Raw genomic sequence first — 21926 nt, 5'->3', positions numbered from 1 at the left:
CTCCTCGACTCGGCTAATCATACTGGTTTAGTAGTTTCGATTCTACGTTGTAATTTTTAAGTTCAGTTCCTCATTTTCCTTTCTTTTGGGTTGTATTACGCCCGGTTCTGTTATCTCTTGTAATCCATAAACCAACACAAATTTGGTGCAGTGTTTGTTTTCATATATTTTAACCATTTAATTACCTCCTTAAGTCACAGTTTAAGTAATTTCAGAGTCTAAACTATTGTGTTTATCATCTTTCTCCAATTTCTCTCGTCTCAAATATTCACAGTAAAAATATACAATTAATTACATCTTTTGAAGTATATTTCTAAACCTTAGACATATTATTTTAGATAAATGCATGAGTGTATTGGTAAATAGTATTCCCTCCCTCCCTCTGTAGCCGAGTCGTATTCATTTTTGGGTTGTCCCACTGTAGCTGAGTCATTTTTTTTTGGTAAAAATTATTTTACTCTCTCTTACTTTACTCTCTCTATTTTTTTTTCTTTCTACTTTATTCTCATTTTACTTAACTCATTTAAAAATATTTTTCTTAAATCTCATGTCGAAAAGAAATGCATTTACTACCTAGGGACGGAGGAATTACGTACTATTAATTCTGTTGTTTGTTTGTAACTATTCAACAATTGTTATGAGTACCATTCAAATACTTTATTTAATCAAGATACTTTATTTTGTTTAATAAATAGACCACTATCTTAATATATAATTATTTTTAAAATAGTTACTCTTTATAAGTGAGATCTACTCTCTCCGTTCCATGTTAATAGAGTCATTTTTTTATTTCGGGAAGTTCCAAGTTAATTGAGTCATTTCTATTTTTGACAAAAAAGTAATTCTCCTTTTACTTTATTATCTCTTCATCTCTCATACTTTATTCTCTCTTACTTTTTCACCATCCATTTAACACACTATTCTTAAACATCGTGCCAAAAAGAAATACTCCCTCCGTCACGTGCTACTCGCACGTTTGCTTTTCGGCTCGTCACAAAGTCCTTACATTATTTATAATTTAAGTTAGAATTAATGCATTTAATTAATATGTTAGTTTAAGTTAAGAGCTCTTTTATTAAGTGATGTCTCATTACACCTAAAATTCTTTTTTAATTACACAAAAAAATCAATCCCAAATTTACGGCCTAAAATGAAAAGTGCGAGTAGCATGAGACGGAGGGAGTACATCTATTAACAAGGAACGGAAGAAGTATTATTTTTAGGTCATCCCACTATAAATGATGTAAATTGCAAAAAGCAACCCTCTATTTCTCTTTTTTTTTTTGCCACCCTCTATTTCTCTTTTACTTCATTATCTCTCCTACTATTTATTTCTGATTTTTTCAATGCTAAAAATTGTCTCATAACGGGATCGCGAGGGAATACATCAGAATAATATTGACCATTTAAAGATTATGTACTTCGATTTATATGGTGAGATTAAAAAAAAGTGTGTGAGTAGTTGATTGAGCTTTCGATTACTGATAATGTTCGTTAAATTCTGGGTGGACATTGTCGAACTCAGAATCTCAGATCTTCAAAATTATTTCTTTGGAATTACAAGCTGAAGGTAATTTTTGGCTTTTTTATGTTCTAGCCCTTTTTTCTCTTGGAATTCGTTTCCCTTGTCGGATAGCCCATCATTTTCCCTACCCCGTATGTTTAGCCCTATTCTTTATGCTCATCTGGGAGTCACAGATTCGATCCAATTGATCAAATCCGTCAGTACCTTTTTGGAATTTGATGTGATCTTTGTAAAAATTAGTGTTACGGTGATTATGTAGGGGTTCCTTGCTGTGGAACTTCTCCAAAAAGGTGCGGTTTTTTTGTGCTTTTGATTTATTGATTGTATAGAGCTTCCTGACAGTGGAGCTTTTGTATAAAGGTGCGGTCTTTACCCTCTTGACTTGATTTTGGTGGGTGTAAATTGAAATTATTGAGTGTCTGGATATAAAACCTTAATTTGTTGAGTGTAGGAGGGAGGGTAAGGGTAGGAAATGGGGGAAGATTTCTTGACTAGCTTAAGCATTGAGAATTATCCCCCTTCAACATTCTTGTCTATGGATTCAATAGCTACCTGTCACGATGAGTCGGAACGCGACATGAATAGGCAGGTTATTCTTTCCGGGCCACCGGATATTAATCTACCATTGTCTGTGGAGCCAAGCCCTCCTCCTCAGTCGTGGAACCATGACACATTTGATATGCTTGAGGTGGGGTTGGGACACCAAGTTAATGAATCGGATAAGCTGATTGATTTGCCTAAGATTGGGAGAAAGTGTGCCGGCAAGAGATTGGATAGTGTGTGGGGTGCTTGGTTCTTCTTTAGGTTCTATTTCAAGCCTGTTTTGAAAGAGAAGTCCAAGTGCAATGTGGTTTGGGACAACAATGGTGTTTCTGGTTTTGATAAATCTGATCTTGAACTGGATGTATTCCTGGTGCAACATGATATGGAGAATATGTATATGTGGGTTTTTAAGGAGAGGCCCGAAAATGCACTAGGTAAGATGCAGTTAAGAAGCTACATGAATGGCCACTCGCGCCAGGGCCAGTGCCCATTCCCATTTTGTGCTGATAAGGGTTTTGTGCGGTCTCACAAAATGCAGCGGAAGCACTACAGGGGGCTCTCGAATCCCCAATGTTTGCACGGGATAGAGCTGGTTCCATCGCCCAATCTCATGGGCCTCGATGATGAGGAACAGAAGAAGTGGGTGGAGCTAACTGGTAGAGATCTAAACTTTTGCATCCCGCCTGAGGCAAAAGAGTTTAGTTCGTGGAGGACCCTTCCAAATACGGATTTTGAGCTTGAAAGACCGTTTTCGCAACTGAAGAACACTGCACAATCACACCCTGCGAAGAAGCTGCTTAATGGGTCGGGCTTGAACTTATCAACTCAGCCGTCTAACCATGTAAATGGGAACGGGATTGATCTCTCATCTTCTTGCAACAAGAAAAGGAAAGAAATCTTCACAAATGGGCATGATGAAGACTGCTGCTTGCCTAATGATCTCAATGGGGATCGACATCAAGATGTAGAGTTTCATCCCGTGGAGCCTCCATGGTTGAATGAGTTTACCGGGGTGGTGAGAAACGTATATGGCCCTGTTACAGCAGCCAAGACTATTTATGAGGACGAGGAAGGATATCTGATTCTCGTTACTCTGCCTTTCACTGATCCTGAAAGGGTGAAAGTGCACTGGTGGAACAATCTCACACACGGTGTGGTGAAGATCTCGTCAGTCAGCACAGCGTGTATGCCTTTCATCCAGAGGAACGACCGGACATTCAAACTCACCGACCCCGCCCCGGAGCACTGTCCACCGGGAGAGTTCAGACGAGAGATCCCTCTGCCTACACGGATCCCTGATGATGCTAAGCTTGAAGCGTACTTTGACAATAGTGGAACAGTTCTTGAGATCAAAGTGCCTAAACATCGCGTGGGACCAGAGGAACATGAGGTTCTCGTCTGCCTTCGCCCGCCTAATGAATTTGTGTTGTCTTGAAGGTATATTAGTAGATGACACCAACTCGTTAGCATACTGATTGAGTAGGTTTTAATAAGCAGTGGAAGAAGTAATATGCATATTTATATTGATTTTTCAACTTAGCTCTACAATGTAGGGGTTCTCTTAAAAATACCATATTGCAGCATTGGATACGCGCATGGTGTGATTCGCGTGGAGTGCGTATCAGATACGCCACCCGACGAATCCTGAAAAACTGATCACGTATAGGGTGAGTCCACCTCACTAATCCGGTTCGTTTTCGATGCGTTTTGGGTTTCTTTTTTCCTTTGTTTTTCTTGTATTTATGGTCATTTGGGATGGTTTTAACAATTTTACCTTCTGGGATCCTTTTGTAATTATTTTTTATACAGTATCCTAAACTACTCATGTTATTTGACTAGTTCAATTTAAATTTTATTTTAACTATTCTAATTCAAATTTGAAATACGATATTTTGTGTATGGATTTTATGTATAATAGTATATAATAAAATTTCACCTTATTTTTATAAATCCTTATTCGTTATTGAGGCTGTGTATGAAATTTGAATCTTGTGCTTTCAAGTTCATTATACTTGGAAATGATTGATGATATTGACTGTGGTATTAATATAAGATGGTCTTGTATCCTTTGCTTATCAAGTGGAGTACATTAGAGTTCCTTGTTATTTAAAACACTTTTACCTGTTATTAATACTTAATACGGCTGAACTAGTGTTATTTTTTGAACTTGTAAGAAAAATTGTTACTCCTACTATATTTTTCTGGCTAAATGTATTCTTTATTCTCTTCTATATTAATAAGATTTAGATTAGCAGCCTTCATGATCTCATTATTATTTAGATGGGTCATTATAAAAAAAATCAATAGAGAAAAAGAAAACAGATTATCCATTATTTTTATATATGATTGGTTTTACATCAGGAGCAACCAAGCTAATTAATAAGTGAAAGCATCAACATTAGTCAAAAGGAGCTAAAAATGAAATTAAATGTATATTAATTTGAATCAAATTTGATCTTAAACTTTGTGTGTAGACCCTAAATTGTCATAAACTTTAACAATATCAACAGAAATTTTAAACTGTTGTTGACCATGTACAGAAACGACCTTTGTAATATTTTTGGTCGATGAAATTCCAACTTACAGAAACAAAGTTGTGCAAAAACATTACAAGAAACTACGAAACGAGTACAAATAGGATGATATGATGAAATAGTTATTGTAAAGACAGCCACTTTTGATATTTGTGATACCAAGTCGGTGGGTACTGTCTTTTCAGTGGTGTCAACTTGTCAGAGGATATAAATTCTCTTTTTTCCACGAGAGTATAGAAGTTGATTATGAATTTTAATGCTCAATTAATAAAATAAGAGAGATAAAAAGAAAAGATCATTAAAGTATTATTAGTGGAGAATGAATATTATCTCGATAGAGAGAAAAGGGTTTCCAGAGTTAGAAAGTGCATACTCTTGTGGAACAGATTAAAAAAAACTATGTACTCTTGTGGGATAGAGAGAATATCAATTAGATTAAATTAGTTTTGAGCTTAATAGATCAAAAAATAAAATAAAATTTGTATAATTTGTCATTAAGTTGTCCAAATCCTGCTTCAATTTGTTGAATCTCGACGATTTCTTGAGTGATCGGATCAATCTATTAAAGCAAAAGAGATAATTAAAAAAAAGGTAAGGTGTAGGTGCCCACGTTGGGTATCACCGTATGTATTTTTCCTCCTAAATATGGTGTTGATACTCGGTTTTTGGGTGCGGATACCCGTTTCGACATCCCACTATTTACGGTGGGATGAATAAACCTGTTGAACATTAAAATATTGGGTCGATACGAGTTTGAACTAATAATCACGGGCTAATTATTTTCTATAGCTTCAAACAGGGGACTGGATTTATTAGGATAGGACCATATTGTTGGATTGCAGAGCCGACATGGGATGGGATGTGTTTGTAATCCAATAACTTAAACTCCCTCCGTCCACGAAAAATAGGACACATTGTGAATGACACAGACTTTAATGTTTAACTGGTAAAGTAAGAGAGAAGTAGTATTAGTGGAATGTGGAGTTCATATTAGTAGTACTAAGAGGAAGAAAAAAGTAAGAGAAAAGTAGTGTTAGTGGAACGTGAGGTTTATATTCTTAGTAAGAGAGAAGGAAAAAAAGGTAAGAGATAAGTTGTTGAAAACTTTAATTTAAATGTGCTCTATTTTTCGTAGACAACCAAAAATGACAAATGTGCTCTATTTTTCGTGGATGGAGGGAGTAAGACTAGAAGGGCTTTTATGAACACATTTGAATTAGGGACTAGGCAAATAGTCCAAATTAATAGGAGTAATTGCCCTTTATAAGTTCTAACACAATTTTTTGGTTTCCACAGTATCGAAAATTGAACGCATTTTAATTTGAGACTAGGCGAATAGTCTAAATTTTTATAATCATATCTGAGCGGTCTGGTGTTTGTTAAGGTTTTGTTTTTAATAAAGCTAGGTTGTCATATTATGGCCCGCCATAAATTAATTAAATAACAAAAAAAACTGATTTTTTTTCAAATTTTTGGTTTAATACTACTTGATTTTACTTTTACATCCTTTTCATTATTTGTTGCTCAACATGTTACTGCTGCTCTTTCGTAATTTTTGCTCAACTTATTACTACTGTCATTTCTTGATTGTTGCTCAACGTATACAGTAATTCGTGATATTAATGTGTTTTACATAATGAAATTCAAAGATAAGTACCAACTCACAAGTTCATTTACACGCATATAAGGTTATATAAGTAATTCTAATTTTTTTATATATGTAAATGGACTAAATTAACTCTTTATGGCCGGTCATAATATGACCATTTAGCATCACTCTTTTTTTAGATCACTCTTAACAATTGAAACACCTATGACTATGTCTAGCAAGTAAAGTTCATTTGAATAAATTCAATGTCGGCACGCCTGCTACTAATTACTCCAAGATTATTGACTCATATTCATTTTTGAGTTCTCTCAAGATAATTGAGTCAATTTTTTTTTTGGCAAAAATTTTATCATTTCTCATACTTTACTCTTTCTTCATCTCTTTTACTTTGTTCTTTCTCTTGCTTTATCCTCTCTACTTTAACCTTCAACGCATCAATTTCTTAAATCTCGTGCCCAAAAGAAATGGCCGAACTACCATGGGACGGAGAGAGTACATAATTTGTCAGTGAAATTAACTGTTTTTTTTACTGCGCATACCAACAACAAATGGCGTGAATTATTTACAAAAGTGGCATCGACAACTGAGGTAGTAGGGAATATAGGGATAGACTCTCTTATTCCAGAAAGAGAGTTAGTTGATTCCACAAATATGTTAAAAAGAAATTGGCATCTGGTGAATTGCCTGTCCCTTAATCATAATCACAATCACAATCATAGACCAGTACCCGGACCAGTACAAATATAAGTTGCTGAAAATTCAAACTCCAACCAACCTGTTTCCTTTATAAATTTGAGCATTACATATAGATGTCTAGAAAATAAACATATCCTCCACCTCCACTCCATGCAAAACCACTTGATTCAATGATGGCCTTGATTGACTTCAACTCAAGATTATGATGAGGGTGAAGAAGTCAACTCACAATGAGAACAAACAAAAACCACAGATTTCTCCCACCAACAATTCTCATTATTCTCTCTGCTTTGCTTATATATCTCACTTCATAGTTTCTACACCTCCTTCATTTCCCGCACTGCAACCTTAAGATGAAAACACTACACACTTTATTTCCTTTTCTCCTTCTATCTATCCTACTGCTTGCATTTCAACAGCACTATGCTAATTCCGCCACATTTCAAGAAACAACAAAAGGTAAGCTTGAATTTCACACCATCCAACGCAAATCAGCGATTCCAGTTCTAACAAGACCTACTACCTATCATATATCTGCTGTAGGGAATTCCAAGATCGCAGCTGCTGCATTTGACACAGGGGGTAACAGTCAGGAAGACAAGGTAAGCACATTAGAAGAATCATTTTCCTCAACTCCGATACCTGTTTGATATGTTAACAGCGATGAAAGTATGCTCATTTCTGTCAACAGACAAACAGAAAGGAGGCATATGTCCGAAAGACACCATCCGGACCCAGCCCAGTTGGAAATAACCGCCCACCATCAAAGGCCTGAAGAAATGCACAACTCTTGTATGTAGGCCAAGTATTTCCTTTTAGCTATTGGGGGGTTACCAATAATTTTTTCGATCTTATGATCATAGTACTTTGTAATATGATTCAAGTTCTCAGATGATTCAGTTCAGCTTATTTCAGTTTGTGGCCAACTACTATATAAAGCCAATCATAGCTATGATTAGAAACTTCACTCAATCACCTAGAGTTGGTGGGACACTTATTATTTGGTCTTACCAATCACCTAGAGTTGCCAAGATATTAATGCTGCTAACAAGGCAGGAACTCTCAGAATGGAGTTCATCGATTAACATAGTTAGTCTCGTGAAGCAAGCTCAAAAGTTTAATGAGTTACCAAGGAAGGGCTTGCAGTTTTTGGCTCAAAAGCACGCGAGCTTATATGTTTATCGTTACAACTTACGATCCTGTTCAAGCTCAACTTGTTTGTTGCTTCAAGCTTTGTATCACTGATAAGTGGATTACACTTGAAACAATCAAGCTCAAACTCAATTTTATGCTAAAAAATTGAAGCTAGGCTCATTGAGCTTGAAAATGAGTCAACTAACAAATGAGCTCATGGACATAAAAATCTGAGGCGAGTCAAGTTCAAGTTTAACTACAAAAACTTGAGCTGAGATTCAGTCCACTAATATTTGTCTAATTTAATAGAACTGCATAGAAATTTACATGGTTGGTTTTCGAATTTTCTGTGTAGTTGGTTTGAAGAATAGAGGTACTATAGTCACTTTCCATTTGACATAGCTGGTGCATCTGTCAACAACCAAAATGTTGTTTCTCCGAGTGTAGAGTGTTCCTTCAGAAGCTATCAAGATGTTCAAATGTTGGATTCAAAATCAAAAATACCCCCCACCCCCCAAAATATGGAATAACCCACTTGCGATTTATTTTTTAGATAGATTATAAAAATAAACCCCTTAGACTTTGTACGTTAACCCTCGTTTCAATTTTAAAACAACACCACATCAGTATCACTTTATAAATTCCAGAAATCTTGTAAGATTCAAGAGTTCCTGAGGTTTACTGTATTTTACTTTATAGGATGCTGAGAGCTTATAAGTAGTGCCGATATACAGGGAACCTTATAACTTCCAAAATAAAACAGAATATCAAAAGGTTTATTGGAAATGTGGTACGCAATATATAGTCTTAATCATATTATGTTAAGTTACCAAAAATTATCGTATTCATAAGTTTCGTCGTTCTAGTTATATTCAAATTCCACAAAGTTTAGTTGCAGAATCTATTTTTTATTAAGCTCCAAAATAATCCTATAATTCCCATCACCTTATAGAACATTTAAGATTATTCTATAAGCTTATATGCGTTTAAAGAATAAGAATAGCAAGCAAAAAATCCCAGCGGTGCCTGAGAGGGGACGAAGGATAACACTGTAGAACTCTGGCTCTTAACATTATGATCTTGCGTCAGAGAAGTTGTAAAAATCTAATCGCTACAGTATCTTAGGCCAGATTGTCAGAAGTGTAATCTTCCTAGGAAAAACAATGTCACGGTTCTCTTCTAGTCAGATAAGGAAATGAAATACTATTCATGATTCTGTAACCCCCAACTTCTGATTTACACTTCTACACTTGACAGGCTGAATGACCAGTTCAAATTGCAAGGTATAACCAATCTCAACCTAACAAAATCTGATGTTGATTATATCATGAACCTTAAACTATTTGCAGGAAAGAAAATGGCCACTATATATTAATTTGATATTTCAACAAATATACAACGTTCATTGTAACTACAAAATTTCTAGGAGTCATACCGCGCGCTTCCGTTTTGATCGCTTACTTCTCTTAGGCCCTGAAGGAACTGTTTTTGCATTACTAGATGTATATGCCTCTTCAAGAACTTCCTTATCCTGATATAGAAACCAAGAGGTACTCTTAACTTAATTCATCTTACAAAAGATAGCATGGATAGATGGATAAGTCATAACATGATGTTATCTCTAATGGTATATATTAACCCCTACTGTAAAACCTAATAGCTTTGCTAAAATATAAACACATTTTTCCTATTACAAGGAAATATAAATGTATACAACTTGGGCTGAAAGAGTGATGTTTGAAAACTAAAGGTTTTACTTCAATGTGTAAAAATGATAATTTGAAGTGAATATCTACATTAAGAAATGGAAAGTTATTGATGGACATTCCAAACAAGAACTATGAAGTTATTATCACACGCGTGGTGCATTTTTAAAAAAAGTTCTTTATCATTCTCTTCAAATAAAAAATTACTATATTAGACACGGAATATATCAGGTGCATATTCAAGAAAGTCATCCCTAACTACTGAAACTGGCAAGCATGGAATGATGATGAAAATCGAAGAACTAACACTCTCTGACCAAAAAGATGCTAGAAGGGGGAACAAAGAGTGTTAGGATAAATCCCCCTCCAGAGCAACTTTTAGTTGTTTGGGTAACATAAAAGCAGAGCACAGATTTCCTTTCCAAGTGAAAAGTAAAGTTATGGAACACATTTTGACACTACAAGACAACTCAAAAGAAATTTAGGCCCTTCTTAAGGTGATGGAATGGAATGAAGATACGAATGAAATGACAATTTTTTTGCAGTTCCTTTGCATTTTCATTCCGTTCCCTCCTTCATTCCATTGTATTAAAAATGAATAGAATGGAAGTAGGTATCACATTCCATTCCATCATACCAAGAAGGGCCTTGGCAGTTTATCTCATGTGAATAATGAGCTAAAATGTACCTTTGGTTCAGTATCATTGTTTGAGTCATCTTCAGACTCAGAATCAGCTGGGTCTGAAGCCTGGACAGTATCTGCGGGCAGAGCACTAGGTTTTTGTTTCTTCTCTTCCTCTTTAAGCTGCTTAAATCTGTTTCAGGAATAATTCTAGTTATGGTCTGAAGGGCATTGAAAAGGATAGCAATAAAAATAATTGAATCACAAACCCACCTTTCGCCCGTTCGTTCTGGCTGAGCACCTGACCGTTTTGCACGTCCTGCACTGATTATCCCACTGGCATTTTCAGCAACAACAGGCTTTGCACCTCCCAATTTCCGTAGCCAAACTTGCTGTGCTGTGCTAAGCACATTATTCGTGAACCTAAATGATAAAGCATCTTAAGTGGTTAGCTTTAAGTTTAACAGTAACATAGAATGTCACATAAAATGCCATTCAAGCAGTATTCATATGAATTACTAAGGTTTATGGCTGTCTGATAAAACCACAACTGCAGTTTCGTCAGCAGTTTTTGACGAACCAAAAGTATTGCTGATAAATATTACAGAATACTTTATGGTAACCTAAAGTATTGTGTATTGCCAATTTCGTCACTCATTCTACAATTTATCAAGCATACAAAATTGATAGAATTCTGTGGATGTGTTAACTTTTTATTCCCTCGGATGCTTATAAGTTAAGGATAGATCTTAGTATGCACATGAAATATAACTATAAGATAATGAAAATTACCAGTATATTGACAAGCCAGATGGAACTGACAATGAAAAGTAGCCAATCATGAGGGGCAAAAACTTTAATACAAGAAGCGTGTTCTTTTGATTTGGATCATCTGTCTACCAGAAGAGGATTAAGGTATCAGTGCAATGTCGCAAGAGAAATGATTCAGGTATAGGAGAGAGAGAGAACTACGTGGAAACATACTTGTGGAGGCTTCATTATTTCCATGGAGACATACTGTGACACAACAAGAAGAACAGGTAAAACAAGGTAAGCTGCAGTGTCATGCCAACCAAGTGGTGGATGTCCATCCTGCAAAATGTAATGGAGAATGCATGTTAACCATTTATTTGAATACACCATGATAACTTATATTCCACTGGTAGAAAAATTTTCAGGAAAAATAAAAAATGCCAGTGAGACCAACTAAACCTCCATCCTATCATATGGGTTTCAGCTAGGACATGTATTGCTATCATGTTTGATGGAGATGCATGCATTCAAGTATAGCACTAACTTGTGCAATATTTATCCAAGTCCTTTTATTGCTAAATTTCAATTACCACAAATGGGAACAGCCACGAAATTCCTGCTCCGCTTTGTCGAGCAGCTATTGTTGTGGGCCCTCCCAAAGAGGGAATCCAAAAGAACCCTTCAGTCAGCAATCCCTGTTTAGCATTAAAGTGCAAGAGGAATAAGAGAACAGTTAACAGACCAAGCGATGCTAAATATGCCATCCTATCAACCAGTTTCTTGTTACCTCATTTGCCACATTTGAAAGAGCTTGATATAAACCTATCCAGACTGGTATTGTAGCCAAGGTTGGGAAACATCCTGGTGATAATCATTTGACAAGGGAAAAACAACAATCATAAAAGCAATAATGAAATTCACGACTAAAATGGAGCAGTTTTTGGTCAACACTTAGTGAAAAGTTAGAATGGTAAAGAGTTGTGGATAATAAACAATTAACATATGAATATTTGTTTGCAACACAAACGAAATACTTCATTTACCAAGAGTCTCGGTGGAACATCAGTAGTACAAAAAAGATCTCTGTGACTCCAAAGTACATTATCTATCTAGGATTGCGAAAATTTACAGCATGACTAGAAATGACAAGATAATTTAGGTTCATTAAATAAAAGGACTAAACCACCTTCAGCAAAAATTATACTTCCAAACAACCTCAATGACCACATCAGTTAAGGGTAAAACAGCCATTTTTCTACTGGATTGATAAAATTAAATAAATTGATTGACTTGGAGACATTAAGAATGCCCATGAATGGTCAGAAGAGATGCTATTTGTACCCAAAATGCTATAGAGGTGTGTGTATCGGCCAATTATGCAGCATCAAGCTAATTAAAAAAATTAGAATAGAAGGAAAATTAAACTGACTGATTAAAACTATACCTGCTAGAGGATTGACCCCTGCCTGTTTGTATAGACGAGAAGTTTCGAGTTGTATTCTTTCCTGAAAATTTCACTACATTAGATTTTAGTTCACCAAGGCAAGGTGGCAAGTGGCAAGAATCTATAGTAATTTTTTTTGTCTCAATGACTCAAAATATAAGAGTCTAGACTACAAAAACAGTTGAAGATGCTTGCCTGATTTCCAGCATATCTTTGTTGGATTGATTTGATCTTTGGCTGAAGATTCTGCATTGCTAGTGTAGACTCAACCTTACATAGAAAGAAATGCACATTACTCCACAGATACCATCTAGCTATTAAGAGACATTTATCAAAAGGAAATAATATGAATGAGGATAAAATGAGAACAGGTGATAATTACACAAAAAAAGGCAATTCAGCCTTCATAAAGAAAGAAATACGAGCAGGCAAGGAAAATATTAGTGGTATAGAGAACATGTCTCATATTTCAAATAGTTGCTGAAGCAACATATAACCTGTTGCTTGGTCAAAGGGAGTGTGGCGATTTTAACAAAAACGGTGAGCAATATTATGGCAAATCCATATGCGTATGGCACATGAACAGTTGAAAGTCCATCCTTCAGAATCTGCCATGATAAAAGCCAGTCGTTAGTCAAAAATGCTAGCGCATTTATCACAAATCTTTGATAATAATCTTAAACTACCAGAAACCTACTGATTTTGTTCGAATGATAATCAATGTTTATGATTACCAAAACTTAGGATAATTCCTTGCAGGACATCTTATTCCTAATTTACTCACTTTATGCATGTCTAAAATCATTTTTATCTGTAAAACTGATTTATTTAAAGCTCATCATCCTTTATTCATAAAAATATTTCATGTCACTAAATAAATAATGAAGACCTACAAGTATGATCTCAGGATGCATACAAAAACTGGAAACAGAATAGCACCAACGGGAAAAGGAAAAGAAGTTTTAGTGTAACTAGGTGTCCACACTATAAAATTTATTGTATCTGCCAATAACGTACAAATATGAAGTAAATTATTGATTTATTCCGTAATTCCTTCCGAAGCTGCCAGGTTATCAATGTGAGTTCCTCTTCATAGTCCATATCAAGTTAAAGATGGCATCATGTGGATGTGGAAATTGCTTGTTAAACTCTAGCCAGGAAATGACCTCATGCAACATGAAACAGCCCAGTCTAATAATAAATGCCAAAATGCCCCCTTCATATAAATAGTGCAAAGAATTAGAAAAGAGAATGACCTTCTTGAAGCTTGAACTAATGTAGTGAAAGGTCTCAATTAATTTTCCCTCTTCTGTTCAAGATTTTCACCCTAATAGAGTTGTACTAAAATAACCATTTTCATTTATCTTAGGAGACGACAAAAAGGCCCCAATTATGTTCAGGGTGGGTTTATAACTACCTATTCTGCAGTATTATAGCCTTCAGTTCTTTCTCAACCTTTTCCTACTGTATTTTTATCATAACATTAAATAGATTTAAGTATACTTGAGCTTCCAGTAGAAAGCAGTTGCTTATGTTGATATTAGAAAGCAATTCGTGCAAAAGAAATTTTATCGAGATGACCTCTTAAGTATTGTACTCCATGAAGTATTGCTAGGAAACTACACATAAATCAAATCTGAATTCTGCGTAGTCACTTAACAGACTCGGCTCAGACGACTTGTAAACGACCATTTACCTTGAGCACAACTTCCATGGCGTCTGAGATAAATCCGAACCATCCTCCGTTCTTCTGGACGGCAGCAGTAGCCGAGTCGGCCGGGCCAGCGGCGCCGTCCACGGCAACGGCAGCATCAGCAATTGTGTAGAGCAAGCTCTCAGCTCTCAGAACAATCGCAGCGAAGTCAACAGCGTGGTCGATAGGCGGCAGCTGGTGGAGGCTGAAGTTCACTGTGGTGCTGATGCGCCTGGTTCCATGGCGGGAAATCGAGGGAAGCCGAGTTCCGAAGAAAGACGGGGAAGAAATCAGGATCCTCGCCATGGGGAATTGGAAGAGGAAAAAGGAAACTAATTTTTGTGGATAGCTGAGTTCATGAATGTATGTTTCGAGTGTTATCCGTTAATGTTAGCTCTAATTTCCTACGCCGAGGGCGTTTTGGTCTTTTCACCCCATTTTCGACACCCATGGATATTCAACTTTTATTCAAGTTGGATACATAATTCGCTCAGAAAATATCATAAAAAACCACAATTGAAAATCTCAATTATGTGAAGGTTCTTCGAAATAATATCTGCAACAGATTTTTGATTTTCTGCTACATGAATCTAGTAACATAGTAGTAATACATAATACTCTAGCTCGAATTGTCTCAATGAAAAAACTATTTTGATTACAGAAACATATAGTAGTACTGTAGTAGTATTACAGAATACAACTCTTCTCAACAGAGTTTAATGAAAGATTAGTGTTACATGATAGCTACCCATCCACAAATCTAGTTTGGTCGCCTTGGTTTTATCAGGTTTTCCCATCTAGAAAACAGCAACCTCCACACGGAATACACCACAGCTTGTATACAAGAAACTACAAAGTTCCAACAAGACGAGGGCCAGTACCACGGATACAACAAGCGGAAAAACAGACTTATTAGATGTCGAGGGTATCTGCCCACCTGCAATAGAGAAGAAAAACAGCAGCGTCAAATAACAGAAACAAGCACATTATCTTGCTGAGAAATGAAATCCAAGGTAAAGTGATATGGGCACAATTCATTGCAGCAAAAAAATGAGCATGATATGCATCAGGTCATAAGACAGTGTCGAACAGAAGGGGTCAAATGGCCTTAATGATGACAACAGTGATGAACTCAGATCCAATACAGTTTGTTTAGCTCCAAACCTTCCTTCTTCCCCTCCCTCCCTATTAGTAAAATATCGCAAAATTCATGCCCACATACAACAATAAGGATTCTTTGTTTTAAGCTGGAGATTGTGGCCTCAAATGATTATAATCTTCTGGCAGCAATTAGATAACAAAATACCAGTCTCCTGGATGATGCACTGGAGTAATCCTTGTATCTTTAGTCAAGGAAAATATTCTCGAGGAATCTCTACATTGAAGGACTTGTCTAAATTCATGATTCTATCTCATCGGAAACTATTTAAAATAATTAGGCACCTATGGATGAAGGCCACCCTAGGGTGATTGCATACCTAAGTTTTTTTATGTATATACAATTCAAACCTGATGATTCCAAAAACTTACTGTATTATTTATCTCCCAATATAACCTCGTTTCAAAGTCTCAAATACCATACAGATTTAAAAGATCAAGCAGTAAATTAGAGTTTCCTAATGACATGCATAAGGAAGCAACAGAGAGGGGGGTGTATCCAGATTCTGCTAGCCATAAGCAACACATATACACCATCAACTAGCAGGGATTCAATTCACTCACAGGGAAAAGAAAATCTAAAGCGTCCCATGCAGCATGACGAACAGCTCTTGTTGGATACATAGGACCACCGGGAGATGTGAAGCTATAGAGACAAGTTTTCAATTTTGTACTAGTTGCCATTCGAAATTCTACACCTGTAGAGTTTACAAATATGGGGCCGTCACATCTAACAGATCCAAATAATTATTCAATCAAGTTACAGTGACATCATCCGCCAGATATGATACTTATGTACCTTGGAGAGATTTTATTTGAGTGAGGTAGTGCAGAAGTACAGGCTCCACCTTTAACTTCTGAAGCTGATAAAAGAAACATAATGGAAAATAGTAAGCAATCAGGTATCATTATCAAGATAACAATTACAACTAACTATGGAACAAATGTTTTCCAATTAAAACCTCAAAAATGTCTGCCATTAGTTACCTGATCAGCTAGCTCAGTGATAAATATATCAGGGCCGCCACCAACCAAGAAAGCATTGGGGTAATCAGGAAACTGCTTCAAAAAGCTTTGAAGCTTGTCAACTATAAAGTTCACAATCAAGTCCTGTTTAAGAAATAACGAAAATGGAACCTACAACTCAAAACAAGCTTACTTGCTAAATGCTAAAAGGTCTACAAACCTGCATCGTAGAAAAAAATGAATCTTGACAGGAGAAGAAACAAGTTTCGCTGAGCCTAATGATAATAAAAGCACAAAAAGTAAATTGTGAATTTGATATATTAGTACAAGTTTGAACTAAAAAATAAATAATAGAACTGAAAGATTTATGATAAAATTCTAGACCTGTATGGGGAGTTTCTTCAATCTCTCTGACTGTATAGCAACTTCTTCAAGCAGATACTACAATCATTTGAAAGTGTAAGAACCTAAAGTATGGTAGAGAGGTTAAGATGTAATAAAAGCCAATTAACAACTTTGCCGATATGCTCACCTTAAATAAACTCTGGAAACGACGTGTATTTGTTTGGATGTCAATCCTGTAATTAATAAGAAAGGTTCCCTTGTGAAATTTCTAATGGGCAGAATCATGAGAAACATAGAGGAGTAGAGGTCAGTGGCGTCCCTTATCTCTCTTGGATTTCTTCACTTATTTTGTTTTTCTTTTTTTTTGGGGGGGGGGAGTTGGAAAAACTTCATACACGATACATTATACATGCAAATCTAACATGATGTGGGTAAGCCCACTCCAGTCTCTCAAAATATACAAGGAAATATCAACCTGGAATAGTAAGGAAATTTTTGCTCACCAGTCTAATTGGCCAGCTACACTAGGCATTCTAATTTCCTACCAACATGTCCTCATAGATCCACATATAACTAGGTTTTGAGTACAAGGCAAGGCACTACATAGGCCACTACATATAGGAAGAACAGAGGGACTCAAAACGGCGACACGACACCACATAGTGCATCACCATACACATGTGGGTCTTTCAACCTTGTTCCTTCCTTCCTCATCTCTTATATTCTTGTGGTAGGGCTTTCATTTTGCAATTATATTAGTATAGTGCACCAAGCACCATATAGAGTGCACCATAGAAAGAGTTGCTATTTACAAGGAAGTAAAAATGTCTGAGTAAGTCATTTCACTACATACATGATGAAGCTAAAGAATGAATCGACTGAAATGGTATTGCAATCTAGATAATCACTTACATTATCCAGTTGAAATATGGTATCACTGTTTAACTTGTAATATGTAAAAGTTTCTTACCAGAAGACATTTGTAGCACCTTGTACAAGAGCAGAAGAGTACCGTAACAGGACCTCAGGACTATCGAGCTGAACCTCAAACAGCTGCAGTATGAAGTGTGTGTTAGGATATTGGAAAGAAAATGAAATAATCAACAAGAAAAGCAGTAACTAGGATAGGGTAAAGTTTCTCTAGAAGATGAAGCCGAGAGAGGAATATCATAATACCACAAAAACACTAAGTGGGAATGTGGGATGCTTATATCTCTATGTACACACTTAAACAGCTGACATGTAAGGTACCTCCACACTAACAAGACTTACCCATTTGTGGAACAGCAAAGAGAAAATATTAGATGCAAATGACTGGCTCCAAAGTTGCACAATCAAATCAAGGATTGATTTCCCGCTCTCTGGCATGCTAATGAAATGATCAGACAGCACATCATAAAAGCATAAAGGGCCTCCATACCCATCATCAGCCACAGAAATGGCACCCTCCTCGCCAAAAATTATATCTGTTTCAATAAATAGCAGAGAAATGTATCACACCATATAACCAATAGGCCTAAAAGTATTACCAGGAGAACCTGTGATCTTCTCTTGAACCATGTGCTTAAATACAAGATGAAAACAATAACACAATTGAGCCAGAAATAGAAATTAGTTCTTGTGTAGGACAAAACTCTATGGATTAGAGGCTGCTTTAGGATGGTTACTAATCTATGTAATTTGGAAAGATCCTATTCACCTCCAACTGTCATCAACTGCCAAAGAGCTATTACATGAGCAGAATTATTTCACCCTGCTATGTTTATGCATCTCCCATCTCGCGGTGTCTCTCCATCCGCCAGAAAAGAAAAACAAAATCCAAAAACTTGTGCCTGAAAAATAAGTGAATCACCTTTTGCGCGATCATCTACCTCGAGAGCTACGTCCGCAAACAACTCTTGCAACAAATTTCGCCTCTGCGTTGCCGAAGCTAACGCCTACCAAGGAAAAATATCAATCGCCGGAAACCACTGCCAATTCATAATATCTAAAATGCATATTGCCATATTGGATAAGGTTCAAAGGGACCGAAAGGGGGAAATTCCTCGAAAAAGGAAAAATGAAATAGAAAGTGAGAAGATTCGAATTCAGAGATTGGAGAGTACGTACACGTTGAAGCTTCTTCTCAATCTCAACGGCGAGCGCGTTGAGATAAGCGGGGCCGCGAGCCGTTGACGCCGGTGGCATTCTGATCGCTCCGATTGCTTACCGATCATTTGAGAAGGAAAAATAATTTTGCTGCCTCAATAGATGCGTGTATATATAGTTGAACACACAATTTTTACGGCATCGCTTTGATTTAACCAAATTTGGAGGTAAATTGACGTATCTTCTTTCCACGAGAGGTGAAATCATGCACGTTCCAATTCTATTTTTATTCATTTAAATTATTGTGAACGAAGCTGAGTCAGCATATAGATTAAATCACGTGTCCCACACGCTATAGAATTGAATTATTGAATAACTGGTTATAATCAATTGTACAAACCACTAACTCTAAACTAGCTTATTAAACTCAAATTTAAGTTATGCATTGTAAATTTATAATGCACACAATGTCATTTAAGGAAACTAAGATTAGAATATCATAATGTCAAAAATCCACAGATTAATCCCACTTATTATAACCGATTAATGACATAACGGTATTGTTGCACTTTTGAGTAGCGTGTTGGATTTTGTTTGATATATTTTTTTTGTAGTTATGAAATAATCAACAATGTTGTAGATTCATATGAATAATATCACAGTGGAGTATAGAAAATGCATTGACGTATTGTTATAATGCGATTAACATCACATGTCACTTTCAATGACAGTTGTCAATTCTTAAAAATCTAAAAAGAAATTCCAATATATCAAATTAAAAATAATTTTACAAGGATTATCAATTGCAATACATTCAGATAAAGAATTTTTCCCAAAAAAATGTAATTTGTATACATCTATAAGGAGCTATAGTATAATGGTCTTCATTGCCTATTGCATTGTTATGATATCCTACGACATACATAATGCCTTAAGCTCAATGCATATAATTCTAAAAATAATACAATGTGTACTTCCAAATTGGCTAGCAATTCTAGTTTAATGAAGTATACTCCATATACATAATGCCCCCCCCTAGTTTACTTAATTTTCGATTTCCCTTACCATCATGACCAGTTGACTACCATACCCATGTAATGACCTAAATCTGCTACAAAACGATACACGGGATATTTAATCTAGACGATTGGTTTATCGATCCAATGAGACGGATTTGGTCTTGGATTATGCACTATAGGAATGATACATCTATAACGCGACCTTATCCTGTGAGTCTGCCTTGCTATGAAATTTTTTCACTAAAATTTTATATGATGCTTGATGCTATACCTGGTGCTCTTTCTTCTCAAGGCGACCACTAAAATTTGTCCATACGAACTTGAGTTTGGACAATTTGTCCATACGAACTTGAGTTTGGACAAAGTAACCGCCAGAATATAGAATGCAGATCTGAGATCACTATCAAAATATCTAATCAAACTGCAGAGATTGTGAGTATCAACAGATGACATAGAGCAAGCCAGAAAAATTACATTAAGCACAAAATTGTTAATATGTTTTCGTTTCACTTCATAGGACAAGCATAATACCAAAGATGCAGACTCTCGTAAACCAAGCAGAACACATAAAAGTCTTCTCATATCATCAAGGCAGGAAGCGAAACATTAGGAATACTTATCCAATGGAACAAAGATTTTTGTGAGTAGAGAACGTTCATAAGAGGCATAGCATTTGTTGTCAATAACATTTTATGAATGACAAACAACCATCTGATCAACTGAAACAATTGTCATGATTCGAAATAGAAAATCAACCTCCACAAACTTTGGTTGACATATTATTTGTCTAGGAATCCAGTTGGAGATGTCTCAGCTTTGAAGGGCTTCCCCTGCTTTATTAAGGTCCTCAAGAGCCTTAGAAATCTGTTCCTCACTCAAACCTTCCAGGCGCACTCCCCTTTCCACACCAAATCCTAGATTAATGCAAATAACTATTAGTGAAAGTTATCATAGTATTGTCCTAATACTGGCATATATCAGTTGTTGTCGGAAACACGAAATAAAACAGGATAAAGTGCTCAGGATGGACTGCATAGGCCAAGAGCACGAATTTGAAAGAAAGACGTCAAAGTGAAACAGAAGTTCTCAGACTAGCATTTATATTTGAAACTGGATTGTTGTAACTTCTACTCTATAGATATTCACATATGCAGCGTCAGGGTGGTTATGTGGTTTTGAATCAGATAAATGAAAAGTTGAAGAGCAATACCAGTAAATTGGACCATTGAACTCATTAACGGCGCACATTGTGACTCAATTTGTGAATCCAATATGTACCTAATTTCTACGTATAAAAACCTCAAATAGTGCTTATACCACATTACTCTGTGCCCTAATCGCGGCGGCGACTTCATCCAGTATTCTAAATTGGAATGCAATACAGTTTAAAATTCAAAAATCATTCGTCAAATGCGAGTCATCTGTAGAAAAAGTTCTCATGGTATTCGGCTGAAATTGATTGGAACTGGTAATTGCCCTAGCAATCTAACTCGCGAAAACATTAAAAAAAAAACACAAAAGGTTAGCGCAGAAGAGCGTCTGATAAACTTCGATCTATATGAACATAGAAATAAGCAAATTACCATATCTCGCCCAAAGCTGAGGCTCGATGCCAGTGGCCTCGCGGATCAAAATGGGGAGCTTAGGGTTTTTTGTCTTCAGATCCTTGTAATTGTTCTCGATGAAAGCTCTGGTCAAACAAAGACGAAGCGCACACAATCAATTAGAATACATGACCAAACAAATGTGCTTGACAAAATAGAATTGAGAATGGAATGGCAAAAACCTAGTGGAAGAGCTGGAAGCCGAATTAGGAGCGAATAAGATGCGAAGCTCCTTCAAATTTCGAGAAAGCTGTCCCCTCCACGCCATTGTTGAAACCTCTCTGTACTTCGGTTCGGCTGTATGTTCCTCGTCTCCGTGTGACTGGTTACGGAATGGTAAATTAGTAGATCTCGCAATTAGTCCTTCTACTTTTATGATTTCACATAGTCCACAAAGTTTTGTGCAATGTAGATATTGAGCCCTAAATAGCTCGGACCTCGGAGAATAATAGTAGGAGGAATTTAATTAAAATACCATTAAATTAGC

The 21926-nt window shown here is 36.2% G+C and overlaps 4 protein-coding genes across 6 annotated transcripts; 1 reads left to right on the top strand and 3 right to left on the bottom strand.

Annotated features, from left to right (window-relative positions):
* The first annotated feature begins 1341 nt into the window (after positions 1–1341).
* On the top strand, positions 1342–3938 carry LOC121810871. Of its 3 annotated transcripts, none has more exons than XM_042211596.1 (2): positions 1342–3505; positions 3650–3938. In XM_042211596.1, exon 1 carries the CDS (start codon positions 1998–2000, stop codon positions 3501–3503), a length of 1506 nt encoding a protein of 501 aa, XP_042067530.1. In that variant the 5' UTR covers positions 1342–1997; the 3' UTR covers positions 3504–3505; positions 3650–3938. The 3 variants fall into 3 exon arrangements, with proteins under 3 accessions (XP_042067530.1, XP_042067529.1, XP_042067528.1); XM_042211595.1 differs by having other exon boundaries at positions 3609–3938; XM_042211594.1 differs by having other exon boundaries at positions 1343–3505; positions 3622–3938.
* A 5445-nt stretch (positions 3939–9383) lies between these two features.
* LOC121742623 (inner membrane protein PPF-1, chloroplastic-like) lies at positions 9384–14630 on the bottom strand. The gene is made up of 11 exons (XM_042135821.1): positions 14263–14630; positions 13064–13174; positions 12762–12836; positions 12567–12627; positions 11910–11983; positions 11713–11817; positions 11354–11461; positions 11162–11265; positions 10643–10792; positions 10436–10562; positions 9384–9572 (listed from the first exon to the last, which is right to left on the bottom strand). The coding sequence occupies exons 1-11, from the start codon at positions 14563–14565 to the stop codon at positions 9471–9473; spliced, it is 1320 nt and encodes a 439-aa protein (XP_041991755.1). The 5' UTR covers positions 14566–14630; the 3' UTR covers positions 9384–9470.
* A 258-nt stretch (positions 14631–14888) lies between these two features.
* On the bottom strand, positions 14889–19061 carry LOC121742624. The gene is made up of 11 exons (XM_042135822.1): positions 18838–19061; positions 18581–18665; positions 18001–18194; positions 17699–17781; positions 16916–16961; positions 16768–16824; positions 16604–16658; positions 16405–16505; positions 16217–16280; positions 15982–16115; positions 14889–15196 (listed from the first exon to the last, which is right to left on the bottom strand). The coding sequence occupies exons 1-11, from the start codon at positions 18913–18915 to the stop codon at positions 15020–15022; spliced, it is 1074 nt and encodes a 357-aa protein (XP_041991756.1). The 5' UTR covers positions 18916–19061; the 3' UTR covers positions 14889–15019.
* A 1323-nt stretch (positions 19062–20384) lies between these two features.
* Positions 20385–21840, bottom strand: LOC121742625 (NADH dehydrogenase [ubiquinone] 1 alpha subcomplex subunit 2-like). Its single transcript, XM_042135823.1, has 3 exons — positions 21622–21840; positions 21419–21525; positions 20385–20749 (listed from the first exon to the last, which is right to left on the bottom strand). Exons 1-3 carry the CDS (start codon positions 21705–21707, stop codon positions 20646–20648), a joined length of 297 nt encoding a protein of 98 aa, XP_041991757.1. The 5' UTR covers positions 21708–21840; the 3' UTR covers positions 20385–20645.
* Positions 21841–21926: the final 86 nt, after the last annotated feature.

This window comes from Salvia splendens, chromosome 7, assembly GCF_004379255.2.
Source record: "Salvia splendens isolate huo1 chromosome 7, SspV2, whole genome shotgun sequence".
NCBI classification, from domain to species: Eukaryota; Viridiplantae; Streptophyta; class Magnoliopsida; order Lamiales; family Lamiaceae; genus Salvia; species Salvia splendens.
This window is presented reverse-complemented; position numbering and strand designations above follow the sequence as displayed.

Excerpts from the sequence above, each read along its gene's own strand:
- LOC121810871 (XM_042211596.1), top strand. The coding sequence starts at position 1,998 with ATGGGGGAAGATTTCTTGACTAGCTTAAGCATTGAGAATTATCCCCCT.
- LOC121742623 (XM_042135821.1), bottom strand. The coding sequence starts at position 14,565 with ATGGCGAGGATCCTGATTTCTTCCCCGTCTTTCTTCGGAACTCGGCTT. Across the intron at positions 13,175-14,262 it reads CCATGGAAGTTGTGCTCAAG|ATTCTGAAGGATGGACTTTC; the intron begins GTAAATGGTCGT and ends TTATCATGGCAG. Across the intron at positions 10,563-10,642 it reads CCAGAACGAACGGGCGAAAG|ATTTAAGCAGCTTAAAGAGG; the intron begins GTGGGTTTGTGA and ends TTCCTGAAACAG.
- LOC121742624 (XM_042135822.1), bottom strand. The coding sequence starts at position 18,915 with ATGCCACCGGCGTCAACGGCTCGCGGCCCCGCTTATCTCAACGCGCTC. Across the intron at positions 16,962-17,698 it reads GGTGCTACAAATGTCTTCTG|GATTGACATCCAAACAAATA; the intron begins GTAAGAAACTTT and ends TATTAATTACAG. Across the intron at positions 15,197-15,981 it reads CTTTAGATTTTCTTTTCCCT|GTGGGCAGATACCCTCGACA; the intron begins GTGAGTGAATTG and ends TCTCTATTGCAG.
- LOC121742625 (XM_042135823.1), bottom strand. The coding sequence starts at position 21,707 with ATGGCGTGGAGGGGACAGCTTTCTCGAAATTTGAAGGAGCTTCGCATC. Across the intron at positions 21,526-21,621 it reads GCTTCCAGCTCTTCCACTAG|AGCTTTCATCGAGAACAATT; the intron begins GTTTTTGCCATT and ends TTGTTTGACCAG. Across the intron at positions 20,750-21,418 it reads TCAGCTTTGGGCGAGATATG|GATTTGGTGTGGAAAGGGGA; the intron begins GTAATTTGCTTA and ends GCATTAATCTAG.